The following is an 18534-nucleotide window of genomic DNA, read 5'->3' as shown; positions in this document are numbered from 1 at the left end:
CTACATCGTGTAAGTTCATGACCTGTCATAAGTTGTCGGCTGCTGGGACAGAAAGAGGTTCGCACAACTAACGGGGCACAAGATGTGTGCTGGGCGTAATTATTCCTGCATGTTTAAATACTTCTCTATTTACTGGAGCATACCCAGACATCGCTTGCAATTGACTGAACTCAAATCTGGCATTAAGAAATAGTTCATAAATGAGCCGATGACGTTTTTTATTAAGCGTATGAAACTTTCCAGGAAATACCACTATAAACAAATTATGCCTTTACATAATTTTCTATGCAAACAACAGTAATCGTTACCATTCCCGCCAAAAGTGTCTCGAAAAATTCCTTTGTCATGTAACTTTTTTTTTTTTTTTTTTTTTTAACAAATGTCAATGTTAATTTGTATCAGGCTCATATTAATACCTATTCATGACCTCTGTTGTCAGTTATAATAGTCCTTTTTTTAATCGTTTGAGTCAATCTGACGCCACAAGCTATACCGTCGACAATACTACTAAGGAAACATGATTACTTTTTGAAGGAATTTGTTTGAAAGCTTGAGTCAAAGGAGTTCCAATATCATGCACATGTTAATGTACTCACTATATTTCATTTCCTTTTAAATTTCACCAGCAATATTTAGTTTGACTGTACGTCGTAACCTCTGAGTCAGTTCTTTTTCGCAATCTTGATTGGTGAAATTATCAAAGTGAGATCGTGAGAGCACCAAATGGCATCGCTTTAGATTGAATGTAAGATATCATATCATTTCATCACTTTACACTCGATACATCTGCTATGAAAATTATCCATTTTTTATAAAACATTGCTAGACTGGCAAAGCGACATTCGGTCTCAATTTCCGTTGGTATAATTTGCAGCTGAAATCGAAGTTTTGTGTCAACATATTCGACTTGTAATAATACAGAAATAAAAGAACTTCTCAAAAAACCAGACAGTGAGAAATTATTTGAGGTCACCAATAAATAAGTATGAAGGTAAATGCGTGACGGGTTGGATTGATAAATGAACAAGTGAATGGATGACAGGAGGAGAGAAAATGTATGTATGTATGTATGTATGTATGTATGTATGTATGTATGTGTATGTATGTATGTATGTATGTATGTGTATGTGTGTGCATGTATGTATGTATGTATGTATGTATGTATGTATGTGTGTGCATGTATGTGTGTGTATGTATGTATGTATGTATGTATGTATGTATGTATGTATGTATGTATGTATGTATGTATGTATGCATGCATGTGTGTATGTATGTATGTATGTATGTATGTATGTATGTATGTAATGACCACTATTTTTTTGATAACATGGTTCTTTTAAAAAAAATCCATTTTAAATAATATAATCTCAATTGCTGGGCGTTTTCATTTAAGCAAAACCATTACGACGATTACTTAGGATTACATTACGATTTACCTTTGGTCACTGATGATTCTTACGAAGGGCACAACATTACAACGTCATTTTCTCACTCAGTGAGGATAAAAATAAGTTCTTACAATATATACAGCATAACCTATATGTCTCTATAGCAACATGCTGTTGTGTGCGCAATATTTCTGTAATGATAATTTGAAAAGTCATTGTGTCTGACGTCACCGTTTTGGCCAGCAGACGACAGTAGTTTACTTTGGCGCCTTGTTTCTGTGAAACATAACTTTGAGAGTCTCATATGTGTGTAGCTAGCCCGCTGGGAATACAAGACAATTCAACAAACATATTATTTCTGATGAAACCTTGATCAATAGAACTCATGTATAATCAAAATAATATTCATGACAATTTTGCTTTTGATAAGGTATGCACGACGTTTTCTGAAATTCAGCAAAACAATGAATGTCGGTCATATGCTTTGGTTCAGCTCGTGGGAATGAATTAAGCTGCTACATGTTTCCCACGTCGCTTGTTTAGGTTTATTTTCCTCGTATATTCAAATAAAAGTACCAACAATTTAAGCGTACATACCTCCACCGGGATATTTTTCTGCAGTGTTATTACAAATAATAAATTAGTTATCCATTGTTGATATGAATATTTTTATAGTCATTATTATTATACCCATAAAGACAGGTAGGAATTCTTTTGGGAAAGCTAATACAACAGATCACCTGAACACAAATAATACACCTGTTATTACAAATAATACATTAATTATCCATTATGTTTTTGTTAATATGAATTTTTTTATAGTCATTATTATTATACCCATTAAGACAGGTAGGAATTCTTTAGGGAAAGCTAATACAACAGATCACCTGAACACAAATAATACACCTGTTATTACAAATAATACATTAATTATCCATTATGTTTTTGTTAATATGAATATTTTTATAGTCATTATTATTATACCCATAAAGACAGGTAGGAATTCTTTTGGGAAAGCTAATACAACAGATCACCTGAACACAAATAATACACCTGTTATTACAAATAATACATTAATTATCCATTATGTTTTTGTTAATATGAATATTTTTATAGTCATTATTATTATACCCATTAAGACAGGTAGGAATTCTTTAGGGAAAGCTAATACAACAGATAACCTGAACTCAAAATGTGACGAGTGCTATTTAATAAGATTTTTATAATATCATGATGGAGATCTATGGTAGAAAGGCAATATTAAAGTTGCCATTTTGGATTTTGGATTTATAAAACAATTTTATCATTGCTTCTACTTCAAAAAATCGATGTGAAACAACACATGCCCAGTCCATGTTTGTACAGCAATACATTGCAAAAAATGTGTAAATATCTAAATGTTTTGTAATTGTACTTACAATAACAAACCTTAACATTTTTTTGCAACATAGTGAGTTACAAACATGGATTTTGTCAATGTTGTTTCACATTTTTGGGAAGCCATGATGATAAAATTGTTTTATAAATTAAAAAAGATCCTAAATCCATGTCCACTCCCCACCTGGCATCCATATATCCACTTTAACATCAATACATGTTCGAGACTACTAAGGTATAATCTTTATTTTCAATGTGCAACACTCCCAAGCAGTTTCATTTCTTTGTCTCGAATAGCGTCAAATTTCTAATAGGGAACTTACAATCCAGACTGAGCATGCTCAGACGCAAAGGACAATGGGATTATCTGTGGTTATCGTAATACATAATCTGGACCTATCGATAAAAAGAACCTCTCACAATGGTGAGGATAACTATGAATTGATTATTCGTGGTTGAAAACAATGTAACATATTGTTTACAATACTAATTTATTAGTATTTATTATCACATTTCCCATGAAGCAACATTCAACATGGCGGGTTTGCAAGTTACCTATTAACTTAAATGTCTTAACTTAATTTCTCCATAAGAAAAACACAGTTATTAAGTTCATCTCTCATTATTCTAATTAGCTGGGTATGAAAATAACAACTACTTTAATAATAACTTTTTGATCACTAGTTTACATATTGTTCAATAATTCTTCCATATATGTGTTAATGGAATGAAATTTCTCTACATCATAAATAATCATGAGTATGTTTGTTTTTGCTTAAAGTTCAAGAATCCGATAGCAGGTTCTCGTATTAGTTTTACATTATCATGCTTTGTTTTGGATCAACATTTTTCACCAGCTGGACAGGAGACTGATCTCCAAAACAAATGTTAAACGCCATAAAAAATGCTAATTTTCATAAACAAATGTTAATCTCTATAAACAATTTTTAATTTCAACTAATCTGTACATTTACGATAAGCTTAGTGTATACTTCTCAAATTAATTTTGCAACCGTTAAATGAACTTCAAATACGTAATAAAACGTATTTGAAGTTCATGTGCTATTTTAATAAGGATGGCATAATTATCCAAAGCTATTGACAGAAGAAAACTTGTCATACATGTTACTCTAGTATTCGAAGGTTCGGTTTTGTAAGATAGATACAAACTAAGGGGCTAGATCAATAGATCAATAAAAAACTAAATTCTTTTACTTTAGGTGGTTTGTTTACATTAGGTGTTTTTGTTTTTACTTTTAATGGATATTTTGTACATCTTAGTCCAAATATTTCTTTTAAAAAATGTCAAATTGAGAAAATGAAGATTTTTTGCTATAAAATGCATGGCTTTAAAATAAAGTAAAGTGTCAGCAAAAGAATATTTTTCACTCACTACATACTGGTTTTGTATTCATAGCACTACATACTATTACATACTGATTTGAAAATGATTGTGTGGTTTGAAGCAATTTTAAATTTTGGTCAATTTAGTTAGAAAGGGGGGGGGGGTCTAAGACGTAATTTAGTTTTTAATCCTACATTGAACTATTGATCTCGCCCCTAAAACCATTGTTGCTACATATGCTGGTACGACAGTGACACGCTATTTTATGGACGGTTGTTTAATTATAGTCTCAGTAGGGCGTCTCGCTGCAAGCTAATCCCATAAACATGCAGTGTATATCGTTTTGGGACAAAGTATACATTATCTTACCTTGATCACATGATGATTAGATTCGCACAACCACAGACACCTTGCCTCTGGCACAAAATAGGAACTGCTATCACCTATTTCTGCACTCTACCGCATCAAACAATGATGGATTTAGTTTGATTTAGTTTATGTCTATCTTAGCAAACTGAATTCGCGATTACTATCAAGTCGAAATATAACAATAACCACATGGAATAACTTAGCTTGCGTATTCTAAAATGTTGAGAAACATGCCCTCAATTGTGCAAAGATTGCCAGAACAGATTAATTAATTCATGCATGGTCAACTTTTTGTTAATGTTATGTAAAAAATGTATTACCGCTAAGCACATAATATCTAGCACGATATTAATACGTATTGTCAATGCATTTTACCATATTGTTCTCATAAAGTGTCCCGCCAGTGTCCAACTAGGGGGAAGCGTTACTCAGAGCCAGGCTTTATGAAAACATCTCTCAGAACGATGGTAAAGGACAAGAACTCCCCTTATCCATGAATTCGGACAAACTGATGGATTTTCAACATTTCAGACCTTCTGTAACTTAGGAATGTAATCTTTTGAGAAATAAAATAACAAAAATTAATAATGATGGGCAATAGAATGTATGTAACAAGAGAAAAATGAAGCACCACTGGACTTTTCCTGTAACATTATTAGAACTTTTAAATCAGGGTGTTTTATAAGTATGTTCTCAAAAGTAAAAACGTTTATAACCCAGCTTGTAGTGGTATAGAAGTTTGCAATAAACGATCTGACATTTTAGTTGATGAAATGCCATTTTGTGTGGTCTTCACATGAAAATGTCAGGAATATAGAGCAACGCTTTCAAATGCATGGACATGGTGTTCATTATTCAAAGAGAAATTGTGATGACATGCATGTTTACCATCAGTTTTAGGTAGAATTTGTAAATTGCGTATTTTCATCACAACATTCCATTAAATAAGTGAGAATAATGGTGAAAATAAAGATTATATTTGCACTATGTAATTATCAATGTGATATTCATTCACTTAACAATATTTACATAATTATAGTGTACAGTTTTTCGCATTTATTTTCTTACGTATGAGTGCCCGTTTTTATTCCATCATGTTATGGGCGTTCATGGAATGGAAGTTGACATGGAAAAATATAGTTATGAATTGAGGTAGTAATTAGATATTGTTCCAAATTTCTCAAGTTCGGGAAAGGGACAAACGATTGACCTAAGGGGCCTTGTCACTACGAGTTGTTGGACTAGTAGAGATACATCCTTAGGTTGAGAGTAAATAAAGAAAATATTTGGGAATATTATGATTATACCTGTCCAGGCATGATTTATGAAGGACTAGGAAAAGTAATGGCGATTTGGAACGTTTTGACACATGTATCAAGCACATCAAAACCAGTGACGTGGACGCGCATTGTCATGACATAGACGCATGATGTTATGACGTGGAACGACATGGGTATAAATTCCCATATTTCTTGTTCAACTTGGCGAGCACAAAATATCATATTTTGTAATCCCGTAAAAGCAATGTTAGATTTACGTCAAGTCGCAGGAGGGAACTTGTAGTCTGAGGCATCACATGCCGAGCGTTATGACGTAAACTTAACATTGATTTTATGGGATTATATACAATCTATATAATTTTTGACACTTTTGAATCAAATAATAGTAGTATTTCAATATGTTCGCGTATCGAAAGTGGCCATCGGCAGTTTATGTAAATTGATAGTCAAGTGATTTTATTCATCTGTTGTGGCTATTCCAAGCTTCGCGTCGATGCGTAACATTAAGCTTTAGTTTCTCAACCGAAATTGCAATATACATTTTGTGTATATATATATATATATATATATATATATATATATATATATATATATATAGATAGATAGATAGATAGATAGATAGATAGATAGATAGATAGATAGATAGATAGATAGATAGATAGATAGATAGATATAATTTATTTCAGTATGAAAATGTAAGTAAATCTTTGCTGAATAGGACATGCTTGTACGTACAAATCTTCTCGATCATCGATATTTCTAACGATGAAATTAAATTCCGATTAAAATACGTTATCTTGTCACTCTTATTTCGTCCATGGGTGTATGTGAAAGACTTTTCATTTGGACAGTATTGGAAGTAATGACTATTAAGGAAAATGTGATCATAGAATGCAGGAAGAGGTTATCCAGAACAGATGAGAGAAATTATTCAGTAGAACAGGGGTGAATCGCGTTTTTGATATGTCCCGCCTGACATTAGATTTGCACATAGTGAATTTCATGCAGCATTTTTGTTTGATACAATCACGCAGAAAGAACTAAGAAACTGGACATGCTACATTAAATGAGTATTTGTATTCAAAGTGGCACAATCTGTGTTAATAAACCTTTTAATACTTAGGTGAAAATAATAACACGAAGGCATCGCAGATTTACTTCTACTATGAAAACTTGGAGAGTATAAACAAAACATCATCTGGCTCGACAAAAATCTTGCTAACTCTGTTTTATATATCATCTGAGGTGACAAAATCTCAACAACATTTACACTTACGTTTTCCTCACGGGAGCTATCATCACATTGCAGATCGGCGCCAAATCATATATATTTTTAAAAACATATATTTTTGCAAGCATGTATGAGACAATCGCACTTCACCTTTTGTCTCGTCAGGTGATATGAAACATGAAGCAATTTTAGCTAGATTTTTGTCGCGCCAGACGATAAAGTGTAGTACAACTGTCGACATCAGACCGTGGACGAATGAAACCTGTTACAAACAGGTGCAGTAAACAACTGAATTGGATTAATAACACTTGGCACAGCATGTTGGAAGAAGAGAGACTTGTATTACATTTCATCATTTGATAAGTCTACAGTTTTATGGCCTCTTTACATTATAGTTCACATTTACAAACAAATTTCCAGTTCTCCTGGCATTTCATGGCACATAAAAAAGCCATAAAACTACTCTTATCAAAGCATAGTGTGTAATACAAGTCTCTGCTGTTCCATCATGCTGTGCCAAGTGTTATTAATCCAATTCAGTCGTATATTTTCTCTGTTTGTAACATGTTCTGTTTGTCTATGGTCTAATGTCGGCAGTTGTAATGGGTAGGAGTAGTAAGAAATCTGTTATACCAGACGACGTTGTTTCATGATTTTCATTCTTGATACGTTTTAATGTATTTTATGTGTGTGTATTTAAATCTGCACTAGCTGGAAGCATGGCATTATTTATTTATTGATTGATTGATCAGACAACCAACACTATATTTTACTGAAAATAATAATAAAACTAATAAGACATTGTAAATGTTAATTAGAGGTCTATTTTATCTATAATAGTAGCATAGTAATATGTTCAATCGTGATCCATTGAGGCGCCGATTTTTGGGTGCGGACCTAAAACGAAATTGATATGTTGCATCATAGTATGTGTACTGCTACACAAATGAGTTTACCCACTGGGGATTCAATACATTATCACTTTAACTTTCGAAAGATTACTGTCTTACGAACTCTTCGAACGTTTAGTCTAGGTACTATTCCTGGCATCACCCAACGAGGTCCTGAGATGAAATTTCAAATTCAACCGAAGCCACCAGTGAAGTATTAACATTATGTAAATCAATCACGAAGTATTGCCCAATCTATTGTAGGCAGGTACATAATGTCCAAATATGGTATATTTATGAGCTTAAGACCAGGACGCTACTTATACATTGTTTACATTAGTCTACTGGTTAGGAGTTTACTCATTTGCATGATCAGCTAGTGGTGATTCATGATGTCTCATTGAACTAGGCGGTGGAAAAGAGATGATTTGATACCACGGGTAGAATCTAGACTACTCTTAAAACTGTCGACATCAGACCATGGACGAATAACAGGGAAAATAAACAACTGATTTGGATTGGATTACTAACATTTCGCACAGCGCTGATACTTCTTGCATTCTATCGTTTCATAAGAACAGTTTTATGGCCACTTTACATAATAGTTCATGTTCACAAACAAATTTCCACTTCCCCTGGCATTTCATGTTCACATAAAGAGGCCATAAAACTGTTCTTATCAAACCATGGTGTGTAATACAAGTCTCTGCAGTTCCAACACGCTGTGCAAAATGTTATTAATCCAATTCTACGGTCTGATGTCGGCAGTTGTAGATCAACCTACCACTTGAAAACCGCGTGTCACAGTCAGCGGTGTGTAAATACGGTAAACCCTTCACAAGCAACATGCATCACAGCAGTCAAAGTTGTCACAAAATGGTGGCAAGTATGTATCTCTGAAAGCATGATACACGGTGGAGATAAGACGGAAACCTTTTAGCCCTAGCCTCTTGATCTGTTATCACAATAAGGGGAAACACTGGCGACGTATCGTCGAAGGAACCTGGAAGTTTGGAGAATTTATCCGGCAAGTTTTGGGTTCATTTGTAATGGTAATTGATCAAGAGTTCGTATCATGTAGTCACTATGTCCTTTTTTCAAAACGAATGGTAGCTTGTAGACCTGAAAATGTCTGTATATGTATATGTTGGAAACAAATATCGTAAGTAAGGAAAGCTGAGAATCACTATCGATATTTGCACTACAGTTCACAGCATAAATACATACATACATACATACATACATACATACATACATACATACATACATACATACATACATACATACATACATACATACATACATACATACATACATACATACATACATGCATGCATGCATGCATGCATGCATGCATACATACATACATACAGATGCAGAAAGACAGACAGACAGACAGACAGACAGACAGACAGACAGACAGACAGACAGACAGACAGAACAAAGCAGAGACAGAGAAAGACAGAGACAGACGTACAGACAGACGTACAGACAGACAGACATACATACAGACAGACAGACAGACAGACAGACAGACAGACAGACAGACAGACAGACAGACAGACGGTTGGATGGATGGATAGATAGTAGATAGTAGATAGATTAATGTGTGTATAAGTGTATATTTGTGTATGCGCGCCTGGAAAAGCTTTTATTGAGGTGTTTGCTTTTGTAAAATGTCATATCTTCCATTAAACAATTCTGTATGTGTTGAATCATTAAAACACACACAGTATTTACCAATAAAGTGTATTATTGCTATGGGGGTTAACACTGTATTAAGTTTTCTACATTTTTGAATAAACGTACCTTTTTCATATATGATCCATCTCTCTATACAAAAATTTATTCTGCTAAAATTTTATCGATTCTTATTCCTATATGCGACCTCATTCTCGTCAATCAAATGACAACCTTCAAATTGCTGTTTTATTGTGATTACTTTTCATAACTTTGGGGGTAAACACTACCTCCCTTATGTAAACACACAAACGTGACGTTGTCTTGAAAGACCTTCATAAAATCAAGTTATCATCGGTGTTACAAAAAAGTCGTTAAGCATTATATTATTGAGTCATCTGGGATTTTTGACACAAGACACACATTTTTTTGTAATGTGCAATGAATAATAAGAATGATCTAAATGTCAAAATTGACTTTTATTAGACAACGAATTGAAGACGATCAATCAAAGAGATGAAGAACCCAGGTGACAATATCGAAGTCTCAACAGAAAGCAATATGGCAAATTTATAGTCTGAATATTTATACAATTAATATTATGTTTCGATTTTTTCTGAATTTGACATTGGGGCAAACTTTAGATCGAATTACCGCGTTATATTCATTTCCATCCTTTCAGCCCATAAATGATTGATAACTGCAGATCATTTTCAGTAAAAAAAAATTGTTTCGTGATAAAGATCGTTCGTTTCCACTTCAGCAAGATTAAAATAATACGTGCACATCCGGGCATTTATTGACTGATAACATAAGAAATCCTAAACGAAGTTCCCTGTATGTAGGTAATGCTTATGTGAAAAATGTATCCACACCACACCACACCACACCACACCACACCGCAACGAATGCTATTACGCGCAACAGTAGCTTACATCTACATCTCCTAATGTTCCAATTCAGCAATAAACCTATATAGGAAAATCAGTATCTGAGAGAGTCCATTTCTCATCATACTGTAAGCCTGGAAATTTTCGCTAGAAACTTATTGTCGCTTATTTCGCTGGAAAACAAAAATGCAAAATAAGTAGTCACTAAAATACCATCTTGTACATGTCAACATGAACACAATGTACCAGTCTGGTCATTAGTAGAAATTACTCGAGAACTACCTGAAGACTAAATTTTCTAGAGTTTGTAGTAGCGAAAGTGTCTAGGTCCACTGAGTATTCATTGATTCAAATTACAATTTAACATTTATTAAAGCTAAAAGGCCATATTGTTCTAAACACCTGGAAATGGTAAATAAATTTCACTTTGTATTAATTTTAGCGTTCATTTAAACTGTATTAATGAGTTGGGTAGGCGGGAATTTTCTTTTCCAAGTTCTCGCCTTTATTACATCCATTTTTTATATTCCTAGGAAATCAGACTGGCGACAAAGTTTTATAGTTCGCTGTGGTCGGTGGGGAAAACATGTCTATCGCGATCGATCAGTAGAGTCATATATGTGTTTGACAGACGGTTGACTTTTAACTGTCTCTAATTGATACATCCGGCGTCGTTTCTATCTAGAAATACTGTAAAGATGGTTCGATCATCGAATCATTAGTATTGAAATCAGTCAATTTCGGACTACCAAACGATTTTAAAATGCAACATGAGTGCGAAGAAATATAATTGGACTGTTAAAGCCAAGTTGTAACTCTCAGTGCAATAGCAAATGACTGTGGGACTCTTTCTTTTTGCGGTACAATTCTTGTAAACAATTGTCTAGAAATGCTGTCCATCAGAACGTTGTTTTATCAGTAGTAGACAATTCCCTTATCATACTATCAAACAGACACATATTGATACACACATTGGGTGTCTCTGATATGTAGGGCCATGGAAGTATGGCGCGGTATTGGTGACATAATTATGGATAACCGCGCCCCATGGGAGGCTTTATCAGTTTGAGGTCTACAGCTTTTGTCACATTATACCATATGAGTAACGTTGACAGACAAAACAAACTGATAAGCACATGGCATGACTATATTAGAGACACCAAACGTTATTTTATATGAATGTATGTCAGTTTGATAATATGATATCCATAAGGAGACGACGTTTGAAATTTGGTACCTCTAAAGCCAGTTTTAATAGTATACTACTAATAAAGCAACGTTCTGATCTGCAGCATTTGTAGCTGTAGACAACTAGTGTAAGGGTTGCAATATCTTTTGGGGATGATTGAAATGATACCCTTCCTGCAGCGGTATGGTTAGGCCAAATAAAAGAAAGTTGGTTGGTTCCGATTACCCGACCCCACCTAGTTTTTCACGCCGACCCTAAACTTTTGTTTACATGTTCAAGAAAAAATAAGAAAATTGTGAAGTCTCGCAAGAAATAGTGGATGCTGAAACTGACATCAACTGAAAAAGACAATAAAAACTATTCTTCCAATCTGTAATGGCTGTACATTTGATGAGAAGAAACCAATAACACAGAGACTATAGAGAATACAACAGAAAACATAACTACCTGAACTAGACACTAACATGTGAAAACAAAAATAATAACATTAAATCAAAAATCTACCTACCCTACCTATTTTAAAATTGAATGTAATCGGAACCACACAATATTTTTAGGCCTCACCCAAACCTAGCTAATCTGAAATTACACACCTTTACTTATGACAGTGAGTGATTCATGTTTATCAATGGAACGATAACTTATTTCCCACAATGCGCCATTCCAAATTTCGACATTACCAGTTCCCCTAAATATATTACAACTGACAGACTGCTACAAATTGGTGTATTAATTAAAACTGTTCTTATTAGCAACTTCTTGCTCTAAAGCCCATAATATAGAAGCAACTTATACAGAACAGAGTTGGTTGTCAAAGATATTGTATAGAATCATGAGACAAGCGCTCGCAGTCTCGCAGAACGTAAAATGTCAATTTATCGCATGACAAGTCAATTTGTTTACGTATTTGTTTTTTGAGTGTTTGAACTTAATAACGTTTTTCAACTTGTGGTTAACCTTTTTATGAGCTCACGTGTATGTATTTGCTTAATCCGCGGCAGGCTTTCATTGCTAACCGTGGGTGTTATAAGAAGGGCGGAAAACCATAAAGTAACAGGTCTGTGCAATGTGCCGTGTGAATACCGTCAGATCATAATTAAAGATCAATAACATTCGTCAACTTTGTGATCGACATAGTGTCACCTGTGTACATAAAGACACTACTAGGTTAATATCTAACAAAGAGATGCCAAACTATACAGTCATAACTTTTGATATAAAAAAAAATATTTTCAATTAACGCATTAAGTCGACTGGGGATTTTAGAAACGACCACGCATCGCTGAATTCAATTTGCAATATTCGATAATAGAGTGATGTACATGAAAAAATGAATCCCGTGTGAGGATGTGCGAGAAGAATGATCAATTCAATAGATGACATCGAAACTCGGAAATAAAGAGATATCACATATCTGAAAAAATAATAGAAGCTATGAATGTTTTTGATGACTCAGGCTAATGGAACTCGAAATCGTCGATCCTAATAGGATATTGTGCTGATCCTTAGGCACCTAGGAATAAGTTTCTGGAACTTCATCCCAAGTTACCTTTGAAACAAACGGGAATTCAAATGTGTTGGTAAACTATAGTGTCATACATTTAACAAAGATTGAAGCGTGCAGTCGAAAATTTCAGGTAAAATTGTTCAAGGTGTGTTTGGAACAAAAAAATAAATTTAATAGTTTATGTTAAAAATTTGAATTTCATATGCCCCATTTAGTCGTTCACTATTAGACAGTGGTAAAATTTCAAGTGAAAATTCTTCAGAGAATTGTTAAAATTCCTGATTATCGTTCTATTATTGGCAAAATCAGTGATTGAATATGGTATAAGTTGGTGGCTATGGATTGTAAGTTTTGAGAAATATGCTGTGGACTTCTATTATTCTATTGGACTCTATATATTCCTATGGATTTCTATGCTTCCATAGACTTTTCATTTCCATAGATTTGTGTCTATGAAACTGTGTTTCTACGGATTTCTATCTATTTCTATAGATTTGTTGTCAGACATTTATTTTCGACAACTTCTATGTGGCATAGATGTGTTTTCTGTATCATTATTAGTCTAGCTGCTAGACCTAGGGTTTTCTTCTGAAAGGTGCAATCAAGTTCGAGGGCGGAATATCTCCCTCACTAGCGACCTTCGGTCGCCTTCACAGTGAACAGAATAGCCCAAGGGTCTAGTAGCAAGGCTATATCATGATGTAGTTCTATATATTACACACATGGCATTCTAACAGTATTTCTGCAGACTACAGTGAATTTCACAATACTGCTCAGCATTTCTGTTTGATACAACCACGCAGAAACCAACAAGAAAATGCATATGCCACTGTTCAATGGCAAGATCGCATGTTTTTGCAACATTCAGTCTAAATGAAATAAACCGTTTAAATGTATTGCAACTCCGTGCAGACATTCGGGCGCCAATGTTTTTCTTAGTATCAAACACACGATGAAGAGTGCGTAAAATGTCCTTTGCGGTATTCATTTGATGTATGAATACCGCAATGTGTAGTTCATTTCACTTAGACAAAATGTAGCAGGAAACTGTACTCATTTAATCTGATCTTCAAGTGTAGCATGTCCAGTTTCTTATTGGATTCTGCGTGGTTCTATCAAATAGAAAAGCTGAACGCTATTGTGAAATTCGCTGTATATATCTCTTATGTAGTTCAGACTATGTATATATGCACTTCTATCACTTCTATGGAATTCTATTACTTTTTATCAATATTTTTTTCTAGTAGTTCAGAGAGCAGAAATCGATAATCATCAACAAATTGATATCAACCCAGAAGATACAATAGTCGAAGAAGGTGACGATATTCTCCTAAAATGCCACATATCAGACAAGAAGGGCAAGGCAGTATGGGGTAAAGATTATTCAGATCTTCTGGCAGTTGAACGGCTGCCCTTTGCAGAGAGGGAAAGGGTCAGCGTTGAAGGAATTGGCAATGAGTACGACTTAGTCATCCGTGGTGTTCAGAAGAGTGATCAGGGCGTATATAACTGTTACGTCACCAGCGATGGAATTGACTCTCAACTAAGATCTAATGATGCAGTGTTGACAGTTGTCTAGGGTTAGTAATGTATATTCGATATGTTGCCATCCATCCATCCATCCATCCATCCATCCATACATACATACATACATACATACATACATACATACATACATACATACATACATACATACAAACGCACGCACGCACACACACACATACATGCATACATACATACAGACAGACAGACAGACAGACAGACAGACAGACAGACAGACAGACAGATCCGTTAACAGAGAAACAGAGGCAGTCAGATACAGAAAGACAGACAGACAAAGACAGACAGATGGACGGACGGACGGACGCAAGCGCTCGCGTATACACACGCACGAACATACACATAAAGAAATATAAATGTGCGCGCGCATAATCTTCATTCTTCAATTAGACTTCAAAAAACGTATCCCACTATTAATTTCCACATTGTCGTCAATAGAAATTTCATCTATTCTCTTTGGTGCCTTAACTATTCAAATATCATGACTGCTTAATTACTCTGACTAAACTAATATGAATCATTTTAAAAACAGTATTATTGCATTTTCAACGTCCTTTATGTCACACAGGCCTTGAGATTTGACAAGCTATGAAAACTTGTCCACATTACCTATTTATTCACTCCGAGCATTACGTGCGTATACATACAGTCTAAAAGCTGTCCCTCTAAAACGTTTATATTGTGTGTATCACACGTCAGTCACCTGTCCCACCTGGTCAAATTACCCATTAACCGACGAAATGATATCATTGTGTTGTATCCTGTAGGTAACAAAAGAAGAAGCCGATAGAGAAGTCAGTGATCGATAGATGTCTATTCGAAGACCGCGTAGTTCATTATTTATATAACCAATAGCACCTCCATCTAGTTTCAATGACACTTTTGCAAAAACCCGGCTTCTTTCAATTTTCAGTTTTGTTATTTCTTGTTTATTAGCAAGTTTTTATATCTATTAAAATCAACTGTGAATATATAAGGATTCTGTGTGTTCGTGTCCTCGTTATTTGATTTATTGGCATCTTTCAACAAAGCGTGACAACAGAGGTGACAAAAACCTGGATACTAGTTATGTTGGTGTGCATTTCTGATTGGCGGGAAATCGTTTTGACGACAATCGTATATATGGAAAGTCCTGGAATGAATGTGGACGACAATGATATACAATCTACGCTGTACATACGTCCTAGTTTACAAAACTTTGGGATGTTCTTATTTTCAACTCCTGGACCATGATGTGTTTGTCAAATTGCCGGGAAAACATTCTGACGATAAGTGTATGTATTATGGGAAAGTCGTGGCTAAACGGGAAGGGAAGCGATGTTATTTTTCTTTATATAATGTCCGTTTTACAATTAATTGTTTGTTATTTCTCCAATCTTAAATGATCTGAACAAATCCAAGAGAAAATGTTAAATTATTCGTTAGGTGCAAAGCTGTTGCTCTAAAATCTAACGCACAATCAGGATACAAAATATGCTATATTCCGGCCACAGATAGATGTTCCGGCCCTTTCCCGTAAGGATCACAAGAGGGCGTCCGAGATTTGCAAAGTGACGGGCTAAACTTTAGTTTGATAGCTACTGACAGTATGACAATACATGAATGCATAAAAGAGGATGTAGTGCTTAGGCATATATGTACACGCTAATAATACAATATTTGGAAAAACGGGCGTTCACAGATTATGAATATTATTGAATTTCATTCTAATGTTGTTATTATAAAGAGTTTTTATCAAGAGGGCGCTGTTTTCATTCTTCACACTTCAATGAAGTTGTATTAACGTTAACACTCGTTGCCGGTTCCAAGATACATCACGCGTCTCTCCATTCAATGCTATGTATTCTGTATTCGAAGGGAAGGGGATGGGGATTGCACACGCTAGTCAGGGGAAGGGTTATCACCTGACCACATCATGCATCCTGGGTTTACCAGTAAAATCCTTCTCTGCCATTCATTCATTCATTCATTCATTCATTCATTCATTCATTCATTCATTCATTCATTCACGACGTTTCTTCTTTGTTCTATAAAAATCACTCACTACTAAAGAGGTCAACATGTCTTTTCACCATTTCACGAGGAAAACGTTATTGCAAATGTAATAAAAGACAACACAAGCCTGAACTTAACAAGTTAACGCTATAAGTGGCGTCCTCTTGGGCAATGCATTTCGGAACCGGCAAATATACCATTTCTTGTATAGGCAATGTGTGAAGGAACTGCAATTAGAAACCTGTCTGTAACGTCCCTACGAAAGGCTTCACTTTACACCAGGTAATAACTTATTTTTGCGCGATGAAGGGACCTACTTTTCTGGGGTCCATATAATAAAGAAACGGCCTAACCCTTTTAAAGTTCTTTATTCATTTTGAAAATTTGAATTTTGGGTCCAAACCATGATTTGTAGAGTGTGAACATGCTTGTACTCCGCCTAACAATGAAAGGTTATTGTACATTGGTGCAATAAAATCATTAAATCTTTTATGGGCTACTACACATCCCAATGTCAATGGCATCAAGCTTAACCCCGTTTGATGTTGCTTTTAGCACAGCTGAATAGACACTGTATATGATTAAAACAGTTTCAAATTATATTGAAATTGAAGTATGCAGTCTTAAGATATATCCTAATTACCGAAAATAATTAATATTTACTATGTAACTCAGAAATTGTCGTACATAGAGACTCCATTCAGGTGTCTACCCCCATATTATCAGATGCAAGCTATCTGATTAGATGAACAACATTCTGTGCTGATCGAGGGAGTTAAACCAGACTGTGGTTAAACCACAGTTGGCATCCAGATTATCGCAGACACTGTAGTATTTATTTGTTGCCACCAATTTCTTTGAAATCATGTCTCAATTCAGTCACATGTGAGGGGATATGTCTTCTATGAAGACTTGTTATTCGTGAAAAAAGCCTGGAGACTTGAGAAAGTTAACCTAATCACTGGACTAGGGGTAGAACATAGGAAATATAACATAAAATGTATACTTCAGAACTATGGTTGAACACATACAGAAGAAAAGTTTGCAAAATAATATTAGTATCGCTGTGAATTTAACTTCATGGGTATTGTAAATGGATAACTTGTGGAGCACAGGTGTCACAAATATAACAAAAACAAACTGGAGCCCGGGATTTGGAGGACCTTAAATCTCTGTAACCCAGACGCTCATAAGACTATGGGAATTTTTGAACACTTGACAACAACAGCGCCCTCTTGGTGCAAATTCAATAACTTTTTTGTTTATGGGGAACGTGTGACAACTGTTTGGTGTATTTACATTGTGTGTTAATGATTTGTGAAATTAATACTGTGGTACGTTGTTTAAACTATCGTAATGTATTGAAATTTGAAGTTGAAAGTTAAGGTGTATTTAAGGGTAATTTTACCAAATGAATTTGGATGGATTTCAGACAACCACGTACTCACACTTAACAGGATATTTCGTCTTAGATTGCAAATGCTATTAAGCGATGTATCAAGATTAGTGAGACTGATCACCAGGTTTCATGATGAGATAAACACAATAAAGATAACACACAAATATCACTTACACAATGTCTGCTCTGTAGACACAATACAGATAACACACAAACATCACTTTACACAGTGTCTGCTCTGGAGACACAATAAAGATAACACACAAACATCCTTACACAGTGTCTGCTCTGGAGACACAATAACACACAAACATCCCTTACACAGTGTCTGCTCTGTAGACACAATAAAGATAACACACAAACATCCTTTACACAGTGTCTGCTCTGTAGACACAATAAAGATAACACACAAACATCACTTACACAGTATCTGC

General features: G+C 34.8%; 1 protein-coding gene across 2 annotated transcripts in view; it reads left to right on the top strand.

Annotated features, from left to right (window-relative positions):
• LOC144453037 (uncharacterized) overlaps nt 1-15685 on the top strand; it is a 30648-nt gene extending 14963 nt beyond the window's left edge. The window contains exons 2-3 of one of the 2 annotated variants that reach the window (XM_078144306.1): nt 14394-14726; nt 15474-15685. In XM_078144306.1, the coding sequence (XP_078000432.1) occupies nt 14394-14725 (332 nt within the window). In that variant the 3' untranslated portion in view covers nt 14726; nt 15474-15685. Of the gene's footprint in view, nt 1-14390; nt 14727-15473 lie in introns of both variants that reach the window. The other variant, XM_078144305.1, reaches the window with a different exon arrangement.
• The last annotated feature ends 2849 nt before the right edge of the window (nt 15686-18534 follow it).

This window comes from Glandiceps talaboti, chromosome 23, assembly GCF_964340395.1.
Source record: "Glandiceps talaboti chromosome 23, keGlaTala1.1, whole genome shotgun sequence".
Lineage (NCBI taxonomy): Eukaryota > Metazoa > Hemichordata > Enteropneusta > Spengelidae > Glandiceps > Glandiceps talaboti.
The sequence above is the reverse complement of the archived record's forward strand: the minus strand, read 5'-3'. Positions and strand labels throughout refer to the sequence as shown.